Source organism: Centruroides vittatus, unplaced genomic scaffold (genome assembly GCF_030686945.1).
Source record: "Centruroides vittatus isolate TY-2023 unplaced genomic scaffold, ASM3068694v2 contig_89, whole genome shotgun sequence".
Lineage (NCBI taxonomy): Eukaryota > Metazoa > Arthropoda > Arachnida > Scorpiones > Buthidae > Centruroides > Centruroides vittatus.
The window spans coordinates 1,837,038-1,861,993 of NW_027122580.1; the positions used below are offsets into that span (position 1 = coordinate 1,837,038).

The window sequence follows — 24,956 nt, forward strand, 5'->3', positions numbered from 1 at the left end:
AAATATCGTAACAGATGCACACGTGCAGTTTAAAATGTTGCTGGGAAAGTTAAGCGGCTCATTGCCGGAAGTTTTTTATTTTTTCTGCCAAAGGCGACGTTAATGTCGCAGTAGCGGCGAGCGATCGTCGTAGATACCCCGAAACAATAATATCGACTCGATTCGTAGTTGGTGTTCGGACAGAAAGCGAACCGTGTCTAGTTAAAGTTGTTAGTTATTTTAATATTGGACTGTAATTTTAAAAAATTGTACAACTATAAATTCCCACTGTCGTCCGTCCGTCTTTCCTTAATTTCGAGAAAGGAATTAGACAGACGAAATACGAGACCAGATATAGAAATCTTAGAGGTTAGGTGACCCGATTAACTATACACGAACTTCCCACGCAAACCAGACGTCACGTTATTTCGATTCAAAAATTTTCACCCGTAAGATGTTAAATGACGGCACGACTCGTTATTAAAGGAAAAGTATGATGTACGGGGGAAAGTCATTACTAATTTGAGGTGGGCGGCGCGTATTTTAAATTAAATTAAAAATACGATTAAAAATTGCAACCCGGCATTGTGCCGATGTCACGATAAATAGTAGCTCGTTTCGTCTCTATTTTTACATATTTTTTAAGACTAACTTTACCCGTTCAACCGTTGTGTAAAAGTGTGCGAGGGAAAAGAAGTTTTAACCTTTTACTGGGATGGTGCGAGTCAAAATGACCCTACTTAGTTTTTTTTTAATTGTGAAAGTAACTAACGAGACATTTCTACGTTTAACCCTTTATTTAAACGTTTCTAAACGAGACAAAATATTCTGTAGCGATAAGTTAAATGCATTTCTAAACATTCTTAATTTTAATAAATAAATTATATGGTAACGATCAATTATTTAGTGCTCGTTACTATGTAAAAAATTTAATTAATTTTTCTGTACGATAACAGTACTTAATATCGAAAGAACAATTCTGTTATATTAATTAATAAGTAAGCATTATCTATAGAAAATTATAACCTTACGCTTACGAAATAAAATTAATAATAAACTTTAAAAGTATACATCTAAGTTCTCGGAAGCATTTAATTTAAGCAACCATTTTAGAAAGGTAATCGTGAGGTAGAAAGTACTGTATGCGCTTGTGGGTGGTGTAGATGGCGTGATGAAACTAGGGGAAAACGTGACGTCGTTTACGGAGTATGATCCTCCTGCAGCCGAGGTACATCTGCGGGGAGACGCTGGTTTCGAGCGAGCCGTTTGGAAGCCACGCTTAATGTATAAAACCACTAAACGGTGGTAGCTAGTCCCTGGTTTATGCAGCCAACTGGCCGCGTCGTTTAATATATTAATTATATCGTTTATATCGTATACGAAATTATTTTAAAAAATGCGTAAATCGCCAACAAAAATTTGTATTTAGAAAAAGTGTAATACAATTAAAATAAATTATAATTTGTACTTTAAAAAAATATTTATATTTGATATTAGAAATGTCAATGAAGAGATAATGAGTGAATTGAAAAGTTTTATCTTAATAAGTATCGATTCAAGTAGATGGAAGATGGCGGAACGATCAGAATAAATTGTAAATTCAAGAAGTTGTAAGAAGAATAATTAGGGTCTATTTACATATAAAAATAGGGAAAGGGGAAGGGAATGTAGAATAATTAATTTCTTACAAATGAAGGTAATTTTCATTAGAAGCGAAGATTATTTATTCAATAATTATCCCGGGTCGCATCGGAGAAGAAATATTAAAAAAGCAAATGTAAAATCTTTGAATTTTTAATTAAATAGAATAGGAAAATTTTGTAAATCGCCAAGAAGGAAAAAAGAGGGGTGTAATCTTTTATGAATATTTAATATTAGTCGAAATGACACTCGATGACAATTACAATAATTGACTTTTTCACTTAACTACTGTGAATAAATCGAGAATTGATCGGTGTTGATACGTCAAATGATAAATAGAACAATTTATATTTCGTATTATAAAGACTGATCCTACTAAGAGAAATTATGCTTACGTCTCTTGAATATATAACAGCAAATAGTTAAATATTATTTTAGATGAATATTCGAATAGATTAACAATACATTTTGTGTAATTTTTTCAGTTTAAGAATAAAATATTGCGATATTTCTATAATTTGATTAGAGATAACGACTGATTTATAAACAAAACACGTCTTCGATGGTAATGACAGGAATGGAACACTAGCCAAAACGTTAAATTCTAACAAAACACGTATTTAAAAAATGACTATTGCTTAGTAATTCCTTTATTTCTGATAAAATGTTTATAAATAAAATAAATTTTAGTACTTATTAAATTAAATTATTTGATGAATATGTTAATCGTTGCGTATCATCATATTCCTCGTTGAGTACAATCGATGTTTTTCTAAATTATTTGTTATCAAAATTAACTGGCATTGTGTACAGTTACCTAAGGCTGCTAGCACTTTCTTTGCCAGACATTCGGCAAGATAAGACGTGGCATTTTGTTCAGTCAGACAGATATCGGGTTCTTCGCGTAAAGGAAAATGATCCGAATCTTCGGTAGATGTATCGTCAATGGAAAACGTTGTATCTTTGAACTTTCGAGAGCGTACCACCATCGTATGCGGTCTCTTTTCTTCGAGTTCTTTTTCTTGTTGTGAACGCTTCTCCTCCAGTTCTTTAAATTCCTGCCATCACAAGTGTCCTGTTTATCTTCGGCCTTCTCTCGGCGGACAGTCCCAGCCTGGAACTACTCCGGTGGCTCTTCCTCTCTCTTTCTTTTTAAATGCTTTTACTGATGTGGCTCGCTCGATAGAACTGGTTCCAGTAATGCCATTTTCAGAGTGGCTGGATAGACTGAAGGAACTTGTCGGTCTGGAGATGGGATGAGCTAAGTTGGCTCAGAAGAAATGATATCGTCAGGAGGCCCGATATCCACCCTATAACCATTTTCTTCATCAAATAACTTAAAATAAGGCCAGTTGATTGCTGACTTCTCTATAAGGGTTTTGGTCGTATCTTTGTTGCGTTTATATGTTATCTCGAGGTTTCTCCACTTTTTATCACACTCTGCTTGAGAAACTGTGACAACGAATTTTAGAATTGCAGAAATTTTATCCCATAATTTTGTCTTTCTAATGGGCTTCCCGAAATTTTCATCCGTGTCCAATCTGCATCTTATTAATAAAAATGTGGATGCTTTAGTCCGTATAAAATCATTTGCAACAATGCAGAAAATTAACTATTATTATAGCCTACATATTATCCTATTTTTAACATGCAAGTTTTATACAAAGTTAGTTATAAACAAAAACCACATAGTCACCAAGGTTAAGAAAAGGGCAGTGTGTCTCACTTTTGTGTAAATAGTTGATATCACTGTAGTGATAGTACTAGCGTTCAAGGATTAGCTATCAATCACTGGCGTGCGGTGACATTCGATGATAGGGAAGCCGAGTCGGTCCCGGATAGAATCGTTGGAAGCATTATACGATATTTTGGGCTGTAGCATCCACCAGCTAAGGGGCCGTCCATAAATTACGTAAGGTATTTTGGGGTGGATGGGGGTCGAGAATTTCTTACGATTTCTTACTCAAGGTAGAGGGGTAATAGATCTCGTCTTACGTAATATTCTTATTTTTTGATCTCGTTGAGAATTTGGCTTCAATTTGGCAGTTTCTATTAAGAACGCTGGTTGTACTAATGCCATCAAGTGTGACTTGATAGCACTTGATAGACTTGAATAGCGTTGTCATAAATATAATTTTTAAGGCTGCTGTGTGAGAGAGGGATGCGAGTGTTATTTGCAGCTGACTTAGCCTCAAAGTCGGCTTTTTCATTTCCTAGTATGCCAGTATGGCCACGATATAAAAGTTATCTTATATCCAGCACCGTATTAAAAATCTTGTAAATATGTGATTTTATTGCTATTGTAAGTGGGATTTAATAGAGCCTTTAGGACAGATTAAAAATCACTGTAAATGTTGATAGACAGAGTTTTGTTTGATAGTGAAATGTCCCACTAAACAGCTTGGTAGACAGCATCTTCTTCATATGTGGGGGTATCTGTGCCTTCTAACATATTTTGGGCAAAATATGTGTTTGGAGGAAGATACAGACACGAAGGGGGCTTTTGGACCCATCTGTGTTGATGTCTGCATGGATAACCATGCAGTAAGCTGATGACACCAAAAGTATAGTACCCTGGGGATGATCAGAGATAGGGTAATTGCAGTATGGTAGCATTTGAACAGCCGTAGATAGGAGAAGAGACCGTTGTCGAGTTTTGATGTTTGTAGTTCTGATGTAGTAGTTTAGAACCTTTTCTACAATACATAGTGACAAAGGAAGAAGCTCCGCTAGAATCAGAGAGGAATTAGTAGAAACAGTTCTGCAGCACTTTGAAATTCCGATGGCAAACTGTCTTTGAAAACAGAGTAATTTTTACTTGCTTCTGAAATTTTACTAGTTGCAGGACCCCAGCTAGAGGCCTCGTAAAGTAGCATCGGTTGTATTGCCCCATTATATAGAGTTTTATAAGCTTTATGATTTAGTCCCCAGGTGCACCTAGCACATTTTCTTGGCCTTTGCCAAGATGTAATCAATATGGCAACGGAATGTGGTTTCTCTCTATTTTCTCTTGTTTTATTTTGTATGAAGTTTCTGTTTACACGTGCACTAGCTAGTCGATCTGTCAAAGTTTTTTGCGTCCTTTTGTGAAAATTAAAATTAATATAAAACTGAATATTATGATGTTGGTTAATGATGATGATAAAAAGATTGTTAATAATTAAAAAATAAAGTTCTTAAAATAAATTGTTCATTCGAATTTATTAAATTTTTAAATTTGTTCACGTAGTCTTTTATAAATAATAGTACATATATAATTATTAATTAGTTAATTAATATTTTGGACCTAAGGTTTTTAGGGTTTAATAAAAAATTTTTTTGTTAAAATCTTTCTATAAAATCATGTCTAAATATTATGTGAGATATGAAAGGGGAGATCAAAGAAAATATTACTGTTTCTTACACAGGGGTGGATGGGGGTCTATAATGGTCAAAATCACCCTTACGTAATTTATGGACGGCCCCTAAACCGCGTGAGGTTGATGCCCTATAAAGCGTATACGCGAATGCCTGTAATCCGGCTGCTTTACACCATATGTATTTTCGCCGTGGAAGCTGTTCCCTATTCGACAATACGGCGCTTCCATTGGGAATATGCTTATACGAATTTATATTCGAACATACAATAGCAATCTTATCATTTTTTTCACATGTAGTATAGAAATAAGATACACAATGCGGTTACAAAATATTAATTTTAATTAATTCAAAGTACGTTAAAACATGAAAATAATCGCATAATCTGTATTTATATTTTAGAAAATATAATGGACACACTTTCCACAGCTTCCGTGGACGGCACGCCACTGGTATCAATCCCCCATCAGTAAAGTAATAACCCAAAACATTTATACAGTATTTTCGTTTTAGTTGTCAATCTTTTGATTTCAACTTATAGAAAATTTGGTTTACCATTTTATTAACTTTCATCTTGGTTGGTTTTTTATTAGTTACTTCACTGCCTTCTAGTTTGCTTCTACTAGATTAGCATTTATGAAACTTTTCTTTGCTACAAACCTCCTCTAAATAGATTTATATAAATATATCTATAATAAATATACACTATTGTTGCTTGTTGTGTCAAACATATCTTCAGGCCTCTTTCTGGATCTCTTGTGAGGATGTTGAAGCCTCTGATAGGATATTCGTGCATCACAGTTTAAGGACTAATGTGTTAGATAAGTGAGATTCATTCTTTCCATTGTTTCTGCAAACCTTTCTTTCCTTGATGAATCTAGTGATTTCATAAAGTTGTCTGTCATTATTGGGCTGCAATTTGAAAAAACTGTAGACATAAATTCCCACTGTTGTCCGTCCATCCGTCTGTCTTTCCTTAATCTCCAGAACGAAGTATGATTAAAAATTGCAACCCGGCATTATGCCGATGTCACAATAAATAGTAGCTCGTTTCATTTCTATTTTTACATATTTTTTAAGACTAACTTTACCTGTTCCAACCGTTGTGTAAAAGTATGCGAAGGAAAAGAAGTTTAAACCCTTTACTGGGATGGTTTGAGTCAAAATGACCCTACTTAATTTTTTTTTTTTTTAATTTTGAAAGTAAATAACAAGACATTTCTATGTTTAACCCTTTATTTAAACGTTTCTAAACAACACAAAATATTCTGTAGCGATAAGTTAAATGCATTTCTGAACATCCTTAATTTTATGGAATAATCTATTGCTTTTAGCCCTTAATTTTGTTTTACATTTAGTCTAGATCAAATAGACACATATATATGCGGGCTTATCACACCAGTGAACGAGATTAAATTACAAAATCCTTAATGATTATTTAACTCCTTATTAAAAACTCTATAATAGGTTACGACTCTTTTTTTTGACAATTGTATAATACAAGACACTCAAAATACATGTATATGTGTCTATTTGATCTAGACCAAGTAAAAATTTCTTAATTTTACTTTTACTTGGCTATTATATATACGTAACAAGGGAAAGCATTGGAATCGTGTCAAATTTGACCCTCAGAGTTTTTTGCAAATTTCCACATTTTGAGAAACCCAAAAAAGTCCAAGGAAAAAATAATGGAAAAAATATTTTGTGTATATTTGGGTTGGCATCTATAAGAAACGAAATTTGGCTCGATAGCTTATGTATAAAGAGCATTGATGCTATTAAATTTTAGTGGTTAAAGGTTAAAGTAGTAGGGAGATATAAAGGGTATCATGTATCATATCTCGAGAGGGAGGTGGGACTTAATGAAAATGTTATTCGTTATTAAGTGATATTTATCATGTCTTTCTTAATTATCTAATTAACAGAGACCAAGATTAAAACAGTTTATTTTATTTCGCCTATTTAACAATGCATTTCGGATTGGCAATGTTCCAATCCCTCTTGAGGTTTACGGCTTCAATGTCTAAAATTATTGACTACAACATAACAAACGAAAGATTAGTTGGTGTTAATATGCTTTTGTTATCCAGAATTATGCATACAGTGCGCAATTTGTACTAATGGTACAATTTCTACATATCAGTCTTACTGGCAAGTTTGTCTGTTTTCGATGGAAAATTTCAACACTTCTTCCATTTCCCACAATTATTAGCTTCGTATTACCTCTTAGAAGGATTTTAACTTCAACAATGTGATTCGTGTTATGAATGTAATTCATTTTGACCTTTGGGTCAAAATGTAATGTTTCATTGTAAATATTTTCATACATTGAAATAAAAATTTTCACAAACTATAACTATAATACAAACACAAGAACACTACTTATATTCTTCAAAAGTAAAAAAAAAACAGTCCGAAAAAAATCAACGACGTACTGAGTATGGCACGGATCAGACTGACCTGCGTACACTATAAATAACTATTAATGGCCGAGAGTAAAGCCCTTCAAGACGTGACTCGTACTTTGATTATAAAAATATTGTTATATTGCTGGTTAAGTACTACACTTACCACTTTAAACTCCGATCTTACCTTCTTTATAATGATTAAATAAAATTTAGAAAGTAGCTAAATTCGGGTGAAACAATCTAGATTTATATCACTTATCTAATTGCCTACATCTCAAATCTGGGGGCAAACAAAAACTAGATTTAGATGAGAAAAATAGATTCCGAAGTAACAATCCTGCCCAATACGCGGTATAGACTTCAATGTTTTGACTTAAAGTAAAATGGCGGTCGACAGTATCCGTCGTCGCCACCAAGAGCGCTGTATCTAAAATCACGGCCACTCCACGTAGTATATTCTAGCCGGTTGCAGCGTGCCGCTTTGTTTTTACAGTCGCCATTTTAGTTTCAAAATGGTGGGCATTTCTATTCGAGATGTTTTTTGATTTGAAAATCATTTATTTAAAGTTTGAAAAATTGTGACAAATGAGGGAAAATAATAATAATTAGGAATTTCTTGGTAATGGTTTTGACGAATTTTACTTTACCGATATGGAATGTTTGAGTACAAGCTAACTTGTTGCAAAAGGACAAAATGGCTCGATCAATAAGACGTCGAATGTCAAAAGTCATAGTAAACAAATTACGAAGTGTCGAGGCTTAACCTTTGACGCCTAAGAAACGAAATAGCACGCGAACGGAACGTTTTAAGCGCCATCCGTCCGTTTTTGAAACAGGTTATAAATTTAATAAGTATTCTAAATTAATCAAAAGGACGGAAGAAAACGTTGTAAAATGTTAACGAAAGAAGTAAAGCGTAAAGTTAATATTGTTCCAGAGAAGTGTTTTAAATTACAAAACGCGAAATATTTGAATAAATTATTAATTACAAATATTTCATTTATCTTATTCTTAATATACAAGTATATCTGTAGGTTTTAAAAGTTGTTAAAGATACATTTTAGTGATTAATTGTTTTTACACTTTTAATATATTCTGCCATTTTGACATAAAAAATTTCTGATTTACTCGTCAGATGGCGACACTTATCTTCGCGCGAGGTGTATAGAAAGGCCGGTTGGTTTTATTTAGAAAGTATAGACTTTTAGCCCAATTTGGCGTTATTTTTAAATTTTCTCCGTCGTCGATCGGACGGAACGATGGGGGGCCGAGGCGCGTTCATTCGAGGTAGCGGACAGCGTTACGGCCATACCGGTAGTAGAGTAACGCGCGCGCTATAGATAAAGCTCTCACTTATACCGCGTTACGGGCGCGATACGACAAATATCGGAAAAATGGGAAACAATTACTCGGAATACTTCGCACGTCGGTCGCGCGAAGTATTCCGGCTTTTTCACGCGTCTAAAACTCAAATAAGGTCAACTTCCCGTATAAAGTTCTCCCGGCAGGAATTTCACCCGGTCGTATCTGCCACGCGTCGCGTTTTCGCATTCCATCAAAATATTAATTACTTTTAATTCGCGACGGCATTCCTCGGCGTTTTAATACTTCCGACACTAATAATGGCGATGATCGTTATTATTTCGTCTTAAAAGCGACAGCGCTAAGATTATTTGCCGATTAAAACCGATAAACCATTTCTCGTTTATTTCGACTTTATTTTCTGGCCAGGAGATTTAGAAAATCATTTAAATGATGTCATCGACATTCGGTACGGAACTCGATGGTATTAATCGTCACGTTCGTGTTTAATGTTAAACGTATTTTCGAATATTTATCGATAATTTACGTGTAACGAAACTTTTAATAAAAACAATTATAAACAAATCTCGTACATGCATTGCGTATAAATTATGTTTTTTTTAACTCGCACATTTGTTATTTGAACGCGTGTTTGAAGTGAAATGAATTAAGTTTGGCACTCGGCCAATTTCTTAAACAATTTTTTAAAAAAATAAATGTTTAATTAAACGACTAAAAATTAACGTGGAAAAAGATGAAAATAGCCTTTTTATCAATTCGAAATTAAATATTTAAGTATTAAATAAGGTTTATTCTTTTAAAACTTCGGATTTAAAACATTGAATTTTTTTATTCGTTTTAAATTAATGTTTTCCTCGTTCCCAATCTATTATTGAAGTGGCATTGATTAATGATCAAATAATTTTTTTTTGTTTTTCAAAGACGTTAAAAACTGAATTTCCTTCTAAGAAGCTTCTATTCCTTTACACTCAAACCTGTTTTTGTGCCAATTTTTATTTGCGCCATTTGTTTCGTTTGATTTTTTGTGCGCGGTATATGAATTTCGATCGGATCGGTATACCGCACAAAACACATTGCGCGTATAAAAGACCGCGCAAAAACAGGTTCGAGTGTATTTTATATAATATTAAATGAATTAATTGATTTGCCGTCCTACTGGCCATTCGGGTTCGATTACTATTTTCAAATCGATTGTTACGAGGGAGATTTCGATGCAAAAATGTGAAATTAAAAACGAAACTTTGTATAATCGATATTTCGTAAAGCCGGGTCTTATCCGCCGTTGGCGTTTTATTACGTCGTTTATCGGCAATCCATCCGCGGGCCAATTTAAATCCTTTCTAAGTCTATTGTTTTAGCGTCTTAAATTTTCAAATTATTTTACTTTCCGCGAAATCTTTATTGTTAAGTCTTTTACTTTTTTCTTATTTGTCGGATCGACGTTCTCGAACTTTTCCGTCTTTTTGGTATTTTTTAATAACAACACCGCGCCTTACTTTTTCGTCTCTTTTCCTGGCAACTTTTCCTTACCTCGAAAATATATATATAAATTACGTACGTACGACTCGATATCGCGGCATTATTTCGACTTTTTTTAACCGTATAAAACAGGTTGCAATTTTTATTTCAAAACGGAAACATCTGCCGGCAAATTGCCGGCGACCCTATTTTAACCGTTTATAGCTTCGTAAAAATCAATTTACGCCACAACCCGGATTCTTTTCCATTCGTTAGGCCCGAATGGTAAAAATGAAAAAACCGTTTATTTATTCTAAATCGAAAGAATTTCTCGCAATAATAACGTAGCCCGGTAGTCGGCCGACCGACCGCTTCCTCGTTATAAAACGTAGAGTAAATAGTTTGTTACTTTATAAACTTTAAGTAAACTTTTACGCTTAACGATTGCGCCCTCTTCTTTTTGACGAAATTGGCCCGTCTAGGCAAAAAAGTCGAAATTTGCCGGGCTACCGCCGCCGGCGTGAATTTCTCTCGAATAAAAATGATTTAATATATTACTTTTTAAATGAAAAATTTATTTGCGTAAGAGAACTTGTGAACGAGGTACCTAAATCTATGCGAGTAACACGAAAACGTAGCAAAAATACGTTACTTCGTAGACGAATCTACCACGAATCCTCCGCATTCTCTTTCGTGCTGACTACAAGAATGTGTCTGGAAAAGAAGTAAAATAATATAAAATCCAAGTAAAGTCCGAGAATATCTTATTATTTACCTATGCCGACGTATCGATCCGTATAGCGCGTTTACCGTAGACCACTTACCGATTGCGCAATCGCGCGCATTTTACCGGTATATTTGACGTTTATTGTGGCCTAATGCCTCCGGGAAAATTAGTTTTCGAAGAACTAACTTTTTTGTCACTCTCGAGGTCGTACGGCACACGCGAAAATATATACGAAAATGAAGTTTAGTCACCTGACAGAGTGGATTGCAATACCAAGGATTGCGGTAACTGGGATTTAGAAAACTGGATTTCGCTAAATCGCACTCGACGCAACCGCCGAAACGAACGAAATTTTCGTTGGTCTGGAAGCGAGAAAGAAGAAGAGAAAATCAAGCGGACGATTAATTAAGAAAGAAATAAAAGTTTAATACCTGATTGTCCGGTAGAGTGGCGTACGAGTCGCGCCCTTCCGCCACGGAATTCTTGGACGGAAACAAAACGGAAGTAAAAGGCCCGCGTTCCGTTACGGGACGACTCGAAGGACGGATCAGTTTGGGGATGCCGACGGACGGAGTGTCGACCGCGCGATTCCGAGCTCCGGAAACTCGGGAAACGTCTTCGGACGCGTCGTTAGCGAAGATCTTCCTGAGGATACTCTCTTTGTAATTCTTAAAACACAAAATGGCGATGCGTTCTTTCTCCTTTTCTTCGGCTAACAGATCTAAATAAAGAATGTCTTTTTTCAGCTTGTGTATTTTTTTCAATATGGCCGTCGGATCGTTTAACCATCTGTCGTTCTTGTTTGCCTCGCTTCGCGTCTTTTCCGAAATCCCGTCTTCCTCCTCGGTCTGTTGAGCCGTGGACCTTTTCGACGTCTTCTTCTGGCAGTTCTCCGCCGACGCCCGTCCGGGCGAGGTATTTTCGCGCCTTTCTTTACCCTCGTCGTCCTTCGAATTCTCTCGGTGATGAAGAAGCGTCCTGAGTATGGATCCCGAAATGGATATGTCGGATTGGACGGATTTGCTGATTTTAACCGGTTCCTCCATTTCTGTAATAAAGCATTTTACCGTAAGGGGCGGCTCGAAAATCACTTCGGGTCGTAAGGTTCTGCCTTATCCGAATACCGGTTAGAGCGACGCGGCCGACCGACTTTTAGCCCACCCCGTTTTCGTATAAGCATAATTAGCTTAAGGTTAATCGATAATAAAAGTTACAAAACATTTTAATCGAAAGTATCGTTTAGGATAGAGTCGCGGCGACGGCGATTAATCGATAAATTGGAAACTTATTAACCGTTTTTAAACCGTAATAACGTTCGTTTGTTTTACGTAATCGCCGTTCGTAAAGGTTTAAAAAAGTAAAGTTACGTAAGGTACTTTCTATGCCGGCAGTTTGTTAAAAAATGGAGAGAATCCTTGTTTAATTATCTAAACGATTGCGTCGAACGTCGAATCGAATTCGGTTGCAGACTTTACCGACTAAATCTACTCGTAGTTACAAAGTTACACACGTCCGGTTAACCGACTTATGGGCGGCTGCGTAACTTAAATAAATTTCTGGATTTTAATTCGTGTGGCATTTTTATTCGAATTTCGTCTCGTACGCCGGGTGGGCGTCGTCTCGTTTGTAAGGCGCGCCCTTAGTAACCACCGCCGCGCATTTTTAATGCAAATTTCGGCTGCCGTTTTCGTTCCGGTCACTCTAATTACTTTACTTTAAATGCGATTCGCGCTTCGATATTTTCCTTTTTATGGAGACGATAATATTTTTAAGAGGTGACCAGAAATAGAAAACGTGCCGACCGATCGAGCTGTCGTTTATACTCGAGTTGCGAAGAGTAAACGGCGGTCGCTATCGATCCTAGCGAAAAATCCCGAAAACGTCCTTGAAAACCTCTTCGTATCTCACACGAAACGACATTTTACATTATTACCATTATTATTATTATTATTATAAGAAGAAGAAGGAGAAAATATTCTACGGTAATTACCTCGATTATCCTTCTTACATAAGTTTAACGGCTTGAAAGAGAAATTCTTATTGGCGGAATTCGAGTCGATTCTGATCTTCTTTTGTTTAGGAGCTTGAATATTCTCTTCGCTTCTGAAAACACCGGCGCACAAAAACAAACTGCTTTAATATTTTACGTCGTTAATTAAAGTTTGCCTACGATACGATAATTTAATCGATCGTCATCGGCGCCATTTCGTTATAGGGTGGGAGTTTTGGTAATAAGAGGGGGGGGTTTAGTTAAACGATTCTAAACCGTAAGCCGTAAATAAACGTCCCGGTTTATACGTCGGGCGAGGCGCAATCGTTACCGAGATTAGTCGAGTGTCGGAGTGCCACGCATTTTTTCACAAATTTATTGGAAAATTACCGTTTAACACCGCGCACCGAATATTTAGTTTAGCTTACCGCGCCTAGGCTAAATATTCGGTGTACGGTATCTAACGTAATATATAGACACGTTGCACCCGTATATCTAGTGTCGAAAATGACGTATGGAGATGGGCGAATACGATAAAAAAAAGAAAATGCCTAAAATACGCCGTAGGTATAGACGGTGCCTCTTCGAGCCTAGCTGCCACATTCGTCCTATTTATATAGGACGAATTATTTTAAAGTTTCTGCAAAATTTCCCCAATTAAGGAATTTTATCGAAAGATTCCCCGCAGTAATATCGACGTTACAGATAGAATTTTAATATTCTCGACACCGAGAACTCTTTACCGAAATTTCGTATAATGATTTGTTCCGTGTCGTACTTCGAAAATACGTAAGAAACGTAACATTTATAAATTAGTTAGGAGGAAGAGAGAGAGGCGTAAAGCTGTATTTCCGGTTTATATTATTTCGTTTTAAAATCCTCGCATTCTCTCTTCTTTTCACTTACGTACGTATTATGGGGATAATAAACCAAATACTGTTGGCGGGCTTTAAATATGCAGCGAGAATATCGAAATTCTTAACTTTCTTACGACAGCGTTAGTATTTATAAATTAGTCTTTTCATTTTAAAAAATTGCAATAATCGCTAATATAAAAATAAAATATTGTGGAGAATATAAAATTCCCCGTTATTACTTTCCCCCGGTTGGCTGGAAGAGGTTTTCTTTATTAATTTATTAATATAGAGAAGTAAATAAAACCAGTTAAATAGTGATATTCGCCCGCCTCTATATATAGTTAGAAATTTAATCCGCTATAATATAAAATATTTTAATATTTTAGGGCTAAGAATTGATCCGTACGTACAGTACGGTACGCCCGAATTTGGACACGACTGAAAATGTAGGCCACGTGACACTCGAGAAGAGAAATCGGATTTACGTAAGATGAAGTTTAGTCTCCGACTCCCGTAGATGCGGGTCGGGAGCCCGCAAATAGCCGAGTGGATAGAACACCGGAACACCGGGCGCGTGGAGTTTTCCGGGTTTTCTTCTCTCGTCTAGCGTCTAAATAGGGGCGAGTTTCCCGTAGAAAGTCCTCCCGGAAGGCGTCCCTTCTTCGCCAGTGGCGAAAACCCAACCAAACGTCGTGTCGAAGGATGCGGGTTCTTACCCACCTCCCGGAGACGAAACCGCATCTTAGGATAAATCTGCGTGACTGTCTTACGGTATATTTACTTTAATGACCGCTAACTGTCGAAATTCGTTTTCTTAGGCAACGGACAAACAACGCGTTATCGATTGCGTAATGCCATTTCGAAAGTAGCGTACGCATTATAGTTAACGACTCTATCGTTACGCAGTTTCCTGCGTTATAAAACACGTAACGATCATTCTGTCCAGTTTATTCGCGTAACGAAATTTTAACCCAGCGCAATTTAAGCGGTTTTAAACGGGAAGAGCACATTTCCGGAAGCCGACAAACGAATTTCCCAACCTTTATTACCCCACGACTACCGGGTAGCGGAACGAATACGGATTATTTACGGTAAAGGAGTCGCGGCCCACCGGTTGGAAAATTTTACGCGATAGGTATCCAAATACAGTTTTTATATATATTTATTAGCAATTTAGTCCCAAGGGTTAAGTGACTTCTCTTCGACCCGTAGTACGAAATCCGTACACGATACGTTGTTTGCGTTTCATTAAACTCGATCGTTTGTACGCGTGTAAAAATTGGATAAATCACCTGGCAACAATAACAAAACAATATATATTTATTATTATATCCGTGCGCGGCAATAAAAAACTGGTTTCTTTTCGAATCGATGGGTGGTAGGGCAACGTCGACTTCATTCTCTCGATGTAACGTCGTTTAATAAATGGAAATTTACGCCTTCTCTAAAAGGAATGTCACGAACTGCGGCCAAAGTCGACTAACGTTCAGTTTATTGGCCGACTCGCGCTATAAACGTACCCCACCCGTTTCGGCTTCGATACGAATGTCGACGCGCGTAACGAGGTTTCCGTGACAAACACAAATGCCGAACGATAAGCGCATCGCCAGCTTTCGTTCTTATTTTAATGACGTCTCCGTAATGTAAAGGATTGTGTTCTCGTTTACGTAAGCCGGTATACCGTTACTAAACGTCATCGAAATTGTATCCGGGGGGAGAAATTTGATTATTCTATAGTTGTTTTAAGCAATTATCTAGATTAGTCCGCGTTGTTATCGTCTTACGAACTTTATCACACCACCGCTCGCGTAGCGGTCTACCAGTCGGGAAATTCGATTTTATGCAACAATTACTTACTTGGAAAGTCTTCCAAAGTCTTCCAGGATCTTCCTTATTTTCAGATTTTCGATTTTTTCCAGACCCGAGGCACTGATCTTGGACCAAGAGCTTTTCGTAACTTGGTCCGTTCGACTTTTCGCGTTTGTCGCTTCGTCTCTTTTGTCGGCAGTTTTCTTCCTTCGAAACTTGGGTCTCTTGTTTGCGGGTTCGACCACGGTTTCCGCTTCTAAACTCGGAAGTGTTCTAAAGGTGAAGAGACTTTCGAGGTCTCGATAATCGCCTGATTCGTAACCGTTTTCTCGACAGAAATCTCTGACCAGTCGAATCTCTTCGAGTCCGGGTGACGCGAAGTCGATGGATTCCGTCGGAACGGGTTCCGAAGCCACCGCATCTATCAAATTCTTCACGATGCCGGCGACGACTCGGTCCTCCGCTTCCGTATCTCCGGCGAAACGGCACTTTCTCTTTCGGAAATCTTCGCACCTAACTTCCGTTATGATACAGTTATTAACGGTCGAGTAAACGGATATGGGTAGAGACGCGTCGTTAACTGCGCCACTTCCGTCGAGGACGACCGGATCCGAGTCGGAAGATTCCCTCGAAGCGAATACGTAATGGCCCATCGAAAACACTTTAACCGTCTTTCTTCTGGCGATATCCCCGATCAGTGGAACTATAACCACGCTGCAGTCCTTCAGTCGGTGTTTGTCGTCCGTGCGGCGCTGTGGCTGAATGGCCTCCATCGAGTCGGTATTATCCGATCCGCTCGAAGCGTCACTTTGTAAACACATCGCGATATATCACCCGATCCACTTCTCCATCCCTCTTCCGCCGTTTTATACACCTTTCCGGTCCTTCGAAGTTATAAAAACAACTCCATCGCTACATACAATTAAAGGCATTGTCTGCAAATAGAAGAGGAATCGTAAAATTTAAGCTACCTTTCGAGGGAATTACGTCTAAATTCTGTCTATTTTGTTTAACGAAAAGCTTAAAATATGACGTGTCCGCTAACGGAAATGTGTACGTCACGCGTATTTTTATGAGTTTTTTTTAACACGTAGTACGCTTCTAATGCTTTTGGAACGGTTATAAACTCGCTACGCCGTTATATTCCCTCGATTTAAAGAACGAAATTTTATGCGAAACGATCGATATTTAAATAGATACTGCAGAAATTCTGTCAAACACGCCTTACTCTACGTTACGTAAATATCGACGTAATGCAAAAATCCCAGTTTTATACGCGACACCGAGAAAATCTAACGAAACACGCGAGACCCGTCCGGTTATCGACTTTGCCTACCCCGATAGAAAGTAGGAAGAGAGAATCGCTCACCTGCTCCTAATTCCCGCATCGCATCGCCGCCACGACCGGTGTGCAAACCGACGTCGCGCGACAACACCGTGACGTCAGCGGGCACCTAATGCCATCTCTCGACAATAATATATGTAATAATATATACTATTGTAAAACAATACGAAAATTTCTCAACCCATCGTAATAAATCGTAAATGTCGTAAAATGAAAGGAGTTAAATTCTGTTTAAAGACGTAGCGCAGTATACTCGTGTGTGGGATTTTATAATATGTAATTCTTGTTTTCTTTACGACGGGATCGATTGTTCTACTACGGTTGTAAAGAATTGACACTTTTGATCCGTTTTATCGATCGTTCTTTCGAATATTTACGAGGAAATATGACATAAATCGAATTTTGCACGATCTAATTCTGCAAACGACTCGTTTTACTCGGTTTAGAACTCGATTAACATCGAAATTAAAGTTTATTAATTGTTCGGTGGCAGAACTTATCGATTATCGATCGATCTTCGACGCGTATCGATCGATCCGATATATTTATATCATTTAAATGCCATCGATTTTTCAAAGAAATCACGGCGGAATTTAATTGTTAAGTGTGGTCTCTTCGTGTTTTGTACAAAGGACGTTTAATAAATTAAGATTAACGAATGACAAATATCTTTATTTATCGTCGTATTTACACGTTAAAAATAGGTTTGTTAAGATATTATTTTAAATTCCACGAGGATTGCCAAGATAAGGAAGATTAGATAAAGTAGAATTAGATACAACCCGTACCAGCGGTTAGCTTGGAAATTAGAGAAGGTCACGATAACTAATGTGGAAACCAAGCTGATTGTCAGGCTTCCGTAGAGCAAAACGGTCAGACAATTGTATTCCAGCTGCGAATTACAAAAGGTACAACGTCAATATTACGGCAGTCGTCTTAATTTCGAATTAACAAATAAGCGGGCTCTTACGTGTATTTCGCTTTTGCATCTGATTAGATTAACCGTAGACGATATTCCCAGTCCTAATAGTAAAGCTGTTGGCGTAGTTAAAGTTTTAATTGCGTTAAAAATGATCTTTTTCTATACTTAATATATTCGCCGTCTGTCGTTCCTGGCCACATAACGTCGTTTGTCGCTTTCCGACCTTAATAAATCGATTAATGTATTTGTCTGCCCTCGAGATCCGCCAGCGACGGCTGGATAAAACTGTCGAATACTGGTCGCGGGCTAGCCAGGTGGAGTATTCCGGCTTTTCTTCGCCTAAATAGGAGATAATTTCCCCGTAGCAGAATTCCCGCGTGTTGTTTTGTCTTATTCCATGAATGCAATTCGATCTACCCGGGAGTTTTCGGGCGGGGTGGGTGATTTAAAAATTGCAAAATAAATCGTAATTTATAGAAAAATTCGGGCGTAGTTTTTGTAGGAAAACCGAATGGGGCAAAGGATACTGGATAGAGGGGATCCGAAACAAGCGGAGAATCCCATTTTCGAAAGATCTTTGCTGGCTGCGGACACGTTTGTGACGAAATCTGAAATTTTGTTAATTATTATTCGGTTAAAATATTAAGAAAAACGTGCTTTTCGATAGGGGATTTTGTTACCTCCGATGCTGTTTCCCCACGCCATGAATGTCAAACCTAGAACGATATCGCTGATGTGGAAGACTATGCCGATGGCTCTCAGTAACACCGTCACCTCTTCCGCAATCGTGTAGATCCAAAATAACGACACGAAAAAGCCTAAATATCCAAAAATCCAATGATATTTTGGCGGCGAATGGTGGTCCGACGTAACGAAGACGGTAAATGCCACCACCGTGGACGTAAGAAGCACCAGAGCCCAAACTGGAAAGACTCCATTCACGCCAACGTGCGCTACTACGAGAAGAAAAAATTCCGATTATTTCTCGATATTTCTTTATATTACATTGTCGATACAAAGATTTTCCGGGTTACCTCGCGCGGAGAACGCTATAAAAATCGGGCCGGTGACGCAGTGAATAGTGTTGAGGATCTTGCACCAATTATTGTTTTCTTTCTCGTAATCCACTACGGGAATAACAAAGACGAAGCATAGAACGGCAGGAATCTGCATCAAACAATTCGTTTGTTTAATATTTTATGAAAATTACCAGGACTCGAGAACAATACTAAACGTTTCGACGGGTGGGGTCGACGGTGCGTTCTACATCTTAAATAACGTAAAAGATACCTTTATCACTCGGAAGACTTTTTGCGGATAACTTAATTGAGACCAAGTATCTAGATTCAGTGGACAAACTCGACGCAGTAAGTGTTTCCTTAGGTCAAATTCTGTATATAAATTGGCCAATACGGTTATTTATCGTCTTTTTAGAATATCGAATAAATTATTTACCAGTTTCTTTCGTACTTTTTCCGTCGGAGGAACTCGGTTTAGGAATGGGCCGAGATAAGTCGAAAGGTCGGAAGATCTCTCCTGGTGGTAAATTTAATTAAAACTGTTATTCCAAGAATCTTAATTGGATTTTGTCTTACCTGCCGATCCTTCGTCTCCTTCGTAATCCGACAGCTCGAAAGACTCGTCTTGGTCACCTTTCGTTTCGATAGGTTACATTAATTTAAATCGATAACCCAATTCGGTCGAATGCAATTGCCAATCGGTTAACTGACCGTTAGGCCAGCCCATACTTTACCTTTAACGCAATTAATGGATCCATACGAAGGAATTTCTTTTTTCTTTCGATACTTCTGATGTACGATTCTTCCTACGATTACTATTACTATGTAGAGGCAGTAAAAGGCAATAAAACCTGCGAAACGATGCGCATTTATTTCCCTCCTTTCAATTAAACGTCGCTATTAACTTATAAATTGACTTACCCGCCGCGTGACCGAGCGTTAATACTTTACGACAGAAGACGAAAAATAGCCAATAAGAGGCGGCGATGTAGAAGATAACGTCGCGAAGAAACGGCCTCTTCGTCGACCGGAAAGGTTGCACTAAGCAGACGGAACCGGCTACTACCGTAGTGACGAAAATTCCGCCTCCGAACAGTTGTCCTACGACCAACGAATAACGCTTTTGAAAGGTTCCGGCTAACGACGACGATATGTCGGGTGCGCCGTTGCCCAAAGCCAGGAACGTTACCCCCTTCAAGTGTACCAGTTAAGGAACCGTTCCGTTTCTCAACGCGTAGAATAACGAAGGAATAACTTTAAATTAAAGGATACCGCCACGTTTTGGGACAGACGTAAGGTCTTCGTTATCACCAATAATGCCGGACATAAACTGGAAACGTAAAATGTCCTCCGTGATAAAAAAGAGTAATATAAAAAAGTATTTAACGATAACTTACAATCGATTGGAGACCACGGCTAATCCAATAAATAGCGTAACTAACCACAGTATCTGGAAATAAAATTCGTGAAAACCCTACGAAGATCGATCGATAACCGAAAATTGTTGTAAATAATGTACTAATTTGGCATACCAGTAAGAAAACGGCCAAAGGGACGACGCGGGTGCCAAAGGGACAATACACGAACCACATATAGGGCAAGTGGTTCTTCATTTGGCAGTCTACATTTTTGGATACGAACTCGCATCGTAAACTGGAGTTTAAGTGGTGAACGGACTGGCACGCCGTCGAGGAAAACTACGAAAAATCGAAAACGTAAGCTATTTTTACCACCGCTTTATAGAACGGCGAACGGACTCACCCCGGCGTCTTCCTTACAGACCATTCCAAGCATTTGTCTCGAACCTCATCCGTCAAGACGAATTTCGACGTTAATTTTCCCGAACGCGGGAACCATTCGATGGACGACGAGCAGAAACGTCGACAATTTCGTACGGATCGTTCGAAAACGGCAATAAAACTGCAGCTGTTACAACATATACGCGAATACCGTTTATCGACGATAACCGATATTTTCTTGCGTGTTTATATTCCGGCAGCCACATTATTATTACCATTATTTTCTTAAGCAAAACTCGGATTTAAGAACCCTTTTCGTAGGTTTCGCGGGAAGTTTAATCGACTCTAATTTGAAAATTATCCCGGAACGAGGTCCAAACCCGTGTCTTTCCTTCGGTTCGTGCGTATCCATCGAAGGATACGTGGGTTCGGTTTGCGCTTTAAAAAAATCACGTACTAATAGTTTATTTTCTACTTAACTATATACGAGCTAATATAAAATATCGACCGATAAAAATATATATAAAATACTGTTCTTGTATATTTCCGATAGGCGACATACGGCTCCCGCGGTGACCGGGTTCGGTCACCCCGTAACGTACGGTATCTCCGAAGATACGTTCTAGATTCTCGAATATAACGGGAAATACGTGGGTGGTTTAATAAACGCCTACTATCGCGATTGGGCCGCAATTTGAAAAAATTGTGGACCTATAAATTTACGCCGTCCTTCCTTAATCTCGAGAACCGAGCCGGATAGACGAAATCGGAGACCGGATACGGAAACTTCCGTACGGGCGGGAGTACACCGACTTCCGACGCAAACCGGAAGTCGCGGTTTGTTCGATTCGGTTATTTCGATTCAAAAATTTCTCTCGAAGGAAGTTACGTAGGTGACCGGCACGAGTCGATTTCTAAAGTTAAGGTACGACGTACGGGAGTAAACACTACTAATTTGAAGGTGGAGAGCATTTATTAATATTTTAAATTTCGTATTTTTCCACGTCGCAATAAATAATTTCTCGTTCTCGATAAGTCAAAGTACCAGAGTTTTACTTTTCCTGTTAAATATATATATTTATATACGAGAGGGAAAGTATGGCCGTGGGTCAAAAAATGACCCCCGCCTAGATTTTTACATCTTCGCACTCGGGAAACTTCGAAAGGTCGAGAAATGTTAAAAAAAAGTTGGCGTTTTCTGTATACACGAACATACAGAACATACAGTTCGTGTAAACAGAAAACGCCAACTTTTTTTTAGGTATCTAGGTGGGGAAGGCGTGATTTTTTCACCCTCTTCGAAACTTAATAAATCCTGCGCCTTTTGTAGAAAATGTCTGAAATTTTGCCAGGAAGTCTATCGATCAGGGGGGAATGCTTCTGGAAATTTTCAGAGAAATCGGACCATTGGTTCGGCAGATATTAAAGGTGCGGGATCGTATCTCGAATGCTTCGAAGTTCTGATTTTTTTACTGGTACAGATGTTTAGTTTACCAATAAATAAATGCGTTCGTTCCGAAAATTTCTCGAAAAATTAACCCCGTCTCCAATATAACGTTCTTCGATGGGTGTTTTTGTAACTCTCGATAGAATAAACCAATTTAATTCCAACTTTTTTCATCGCGCCTACGGCACTGGCATTAATTCCGGACGTCTTTTTTGCTTTTTTCGTATTTAAACTGTCATTTTAATCCGGTATTACGCATCTTAATTCAATATATAACAAGTTTAGTAGAAGGGAGTAATGGTTATTTTATACAGGAATTTTTGAATTAACTTCTCGATCAATAGCGATATCGATCGCTACGTATTAATTTTAACCAATTCGGGAAAACGTGTGGTGTGTTTCGGTATTCGATCGGGAGAGTTTCGGCAACCGCGTCCGACGGTTTTCTGACGTTCGGCGGCTATCGTCCCGATAAGAGAGGTGACCGAAATTACGGCTCCTAACAAAACGAAACGTGCCGATCGGTCTCCGGCCGAGGAAAGAAGGTTACGCGTTAAAAAAAACAGCAATTAGGTTGGGTGGTGGAGCTACCAAGTCGGGTGCGAGAAGAGCGCGCCAACGCTTGCCGAGAACGGGCAGAAAACCGAAAATGTGTGCGGAATCCGTCGTCCGTCCCCGAAAGATTGTTACGGATCGTCAAAAGACGTCCGGCGGGCAAACCGACGACGTTGCGTGACAATGGTCTACGACGGTGATTTTCCAAGGTGATTAAATAAATTATTTTGGAAAGAAGCCCAAAGATAATACGTAAGAGGTTTTAAATTGATTATACGACTTTTTCGTTGTTATAACAAATAAACGTACGCGTAATATAGTAAAAAATGTGTATTGGCCAGCAAAATTCTACGCGCGTAACATCGGGTTATTTCGTTTAAAACGAAATGTTCTTTAAATCGAAAATATATCTATAATTGCCCTTATTTACTTCAAATTATTTTAAATTAACGGCGAGACGTCGGGCGGGTTTCTAAAGGCAATTATCTCGCCACTTTTAAGCGCAAATCCAGACTTAACGTTAATCGCTTTTCTTACGTAAACGAAAACTATGGCGGTAACCCGCTGCCATTTTAAGGAACGACAATACCGTTTTATTTAATTGACAAAAAACAAAAAGAATTAGGTTAAGTGGCGAGCAGTACGGAGGCGGAATGTTTACAAACGCAACTTTAATCGGCGCGATTTTTTTCCGCCGAAATTTAATTACGGGTTCGAGTGTACCGCCGGACGAAAAAGGTCGATAAACTCCGGTCTACGAAGAACGAGGCCTTATCTCGACAAAAACGGGCAGAAACGTGTCGATCGGGCTCCGGTACGTGACCGGTGGATGTAAGAAGACCGGACGAGACTAAACTTTGCGACGGAGAAATTTTATCGAATTTGACCGCGGCCGAGCCGGCCGAGACCTTTCGCCCGAGCGTCTTCCGAGTGTAACGGTGCGGTCTGGCGCGGCCGGATACGGTACCGGACGTCTGGCTGCGGTACGTGCAAAAATACCGGGAAACGGAGTCGGAAGCGGAACTGCCGTTTATTATCGAGGATTTGTTCGGAGGCGATCTTTCGGCGGGACGGAGCGCGTCTCGTACGGTCGGAAGTTGCCTAAAGCGTTCGGGGACCGTCCCGACCTAAATCCCGTAGAAAATCCGCAGTCCGGGCCGAAGTCCCAGTAACGAAGCCAAGTCGACGGAAGCCGCGGTTCAAATTTTTTTCGAAGCGACGACACCGCGGATCTCGGGCGTCCGGTAGATTCGAGGCAGTAATAAAAGGAAAAGGGTGCCGGACAAAATGTTAAAAGTAAATTGTTTTACTTCGCGGCGTGTCTTATAAAGCATTCTCGTATTACCGTCGTCTTACTAAATATTTTACTAACGTTTTGCAAAATTATCGCGTCAAATTCGACAGAAAGCGTGGTAATACACCGTCCCGTTATTAAAATATTCGACGACGTACGAAATTGGTGATCGTAAAGAAAATTTTAAAAGTGTACTAAAAGTGTCCGGAGTTAATGCCGGTTCTGTATATTAATAAAAGTTTAATTAATCGATATTTCCCCGAGCCCCCGACTCCGGGTCCGGGGCAGAAATGTAATAAACTATTTTTTTAACGAAATTCTTCCAGACAAATATTTCTGTTATTAATCGTATTATTCGTATTAATCGCGTCAATTAATCGTATCGTATTAATCGTAATATTTTCCTAAAAATTAGATCGGACCGATTCTGGCAGCTTTACTCGCACCTTTTTAACGCTTCCTACCCGGTAAGTTTATCCGCCGTCCACCCCATTCCCCGTAAACGATTACGGGGAATGCGGTAAGCTCGTTGGCCACCCTCCATCCAATCCGACGCTTTCGCCTCTTCTTCCAACGACGCGTCGAGTTTTTAATCGCCATCGAACAATTCGACCGATAGCGGATACGTAATCGCGCGGCAAAGATAAAAACCGACCGGGCCGCGGCCGGTCCGGTAATTTTCAATTATACCAGGACGTAAAATGTAAATAACGAGAAAAGCTGGCGAGGAATAATTTTCCGAATTACGGTTTAAGAAAATCTCCATTCGGAACACTTTTAAGTTTACAAAACGCCACCAAAGTATGGCGACTGCCAGCACCGGCTTAAAGTTAAAACCACCGTCCGTTACGAAACGTTGTTAAAAATAACTTTTATCTTATTGTTATATAAAGGAAAAAAGACTTAATTCCCGGGACATGGTCGAATTTTTCCAACAACCCGGCGTCTCCCTCCGGTGGCGTACGGGCCTAAGTTACCGCGGTTCTTAGTCTCCGTCGTATCCCGAGATATTAAACGAAACGGCTCCTTTTCGGCTCGGGGAGATTTGCAAAAACTGCGGAGGACGAAATACGACGCGTCGTA

The 24,956-nt window shown here is 38.7% G+C and overlaps 2 protein-coding genes across 3 annotated transcripts; both read right to left on the bottom strand.

Annotated features, from left to right (window-relative positions):
• Positions 1-10,723: 10,723 nt before the first annotated feature.
• On the bottom strand, positions 10,724-17,015 carry LOC136983834 (uncharacterized). 2 transcript variants are annotated; one of them, XM_067280701.1, is made up of 6 exons: positions 16,922-17,015; positions 15,601-16,487; positions 12,887-12,999; positions 11,328-11,944; positions 11,148-11,258; positions 10,724-10,883 (listed from the first exon to the last, which is right to left on the bottom strand). In XM_067280701.1, the coding sequence occupies exons 2-6, from the start codon at positions 16,371-16,373 to the stop codon at positions 10,818-10,820; spliced, it is 1,680 nt and encodes a 559-aa protein (XP_067136802.1). In that variant the 5' UTR covers positions 16,374-16,487; positions 16,922-17,015; the 3' UTR covers positions 10,724-10,817. The 2 variants fall into 2 exon arrangements, with proteins under 2 accessions (XP_067136802.1, XP_067136803.1); XM_067280702.1 differs by lacking the exon at positions 11,148-11,258.
• A 533-nt stretch (positions 17,016-17,548) lies between these two features.
• LOC136983836 (mitochondrial sodium/calcium exchanger protein-like) lies at positions 17,549-20,720 on the bottom strand. The gene is made up of 14 exons (XM_067280705.1): positions 20,600-20,720; positions 20,371-20,535; positions 20,236-20,288; positions 20,111-20,168; positions 19,760-20,030; positions 19,573-19,689; positions 19,415-19,471; positions 19,275-19,355; positions 19,110-19,210; positions 18,854-18,986; positions 18,500-18,775; positions 18,347-18,427; positions 17,868-17,932; positions 17,549-17,789 (listed from the first exon to the last, which is right to left on the bottom strand). The coding sequence occupies exons 1-14, from the start codon at positions 20,630-20,632 to the stop codon at positions 17,607-17,609; spliced, it is 1,674 nt and encodes a 557-aa protein (XP_067136806.1). The 5' UTR covers positions 20,633-20,720; the 3' UTR covers positions 17,549-17,606.
• Between the last annotated feature and the right edge of the window lie 4,236 nt (positions 20,721-24,956).

What these genes read in the sequence shown, in the direction of transcription:
- LOC136983834 (XM_067280701.1), bottom strand. Translation starts at nt 16,373, where the DNA reads ATGTGTTTACAAAGTGACGCTTCGAGCGGATCGGATAATACCGACTCG. An exon ending in GACTTTGGAAGACTTTCCAA is followed by an intron (nt 13,000 to 15,600) that starts GTAAGTAATTGT and finishes CGGTGTTTTCAG; the next exon opens with AAGCGAAGAGAATATTCAAG. An exon ending in CCACTCTACCGGACAATCAG is followed by an intron (nt 11,259 to 11,327) that starts GTATTAAACTTT and finishes TCTCGCTTCCAG; the next exon opens with ACCAACGAAAATTTCGTTCG.
- LOC136983836 (XM_067280705.1), bottom strand. Translation starts at nt 20,632, where the DNA reads ATGCTTGGAATGGTCTGTAAGGAAGACGCCGGG. An exon ending in TTTCGGATCCCCTCTATCCA is followed by an intron (nt 17,933 to 18,346) that starts GTATCCTTTGCC and finishes CTACGCCAACAG; the next exon opens with CTTTACTATTAGGACTGGGA. An exon ending in GATGCAAAAGCGAAATACAC is followed by an intron (nt 17,790 to 17,867) that starts GTAAGAGCCCGC and finishes TGTAATTCGCAG; the next exon opens with CTGGAATACAATTGTCTGAC.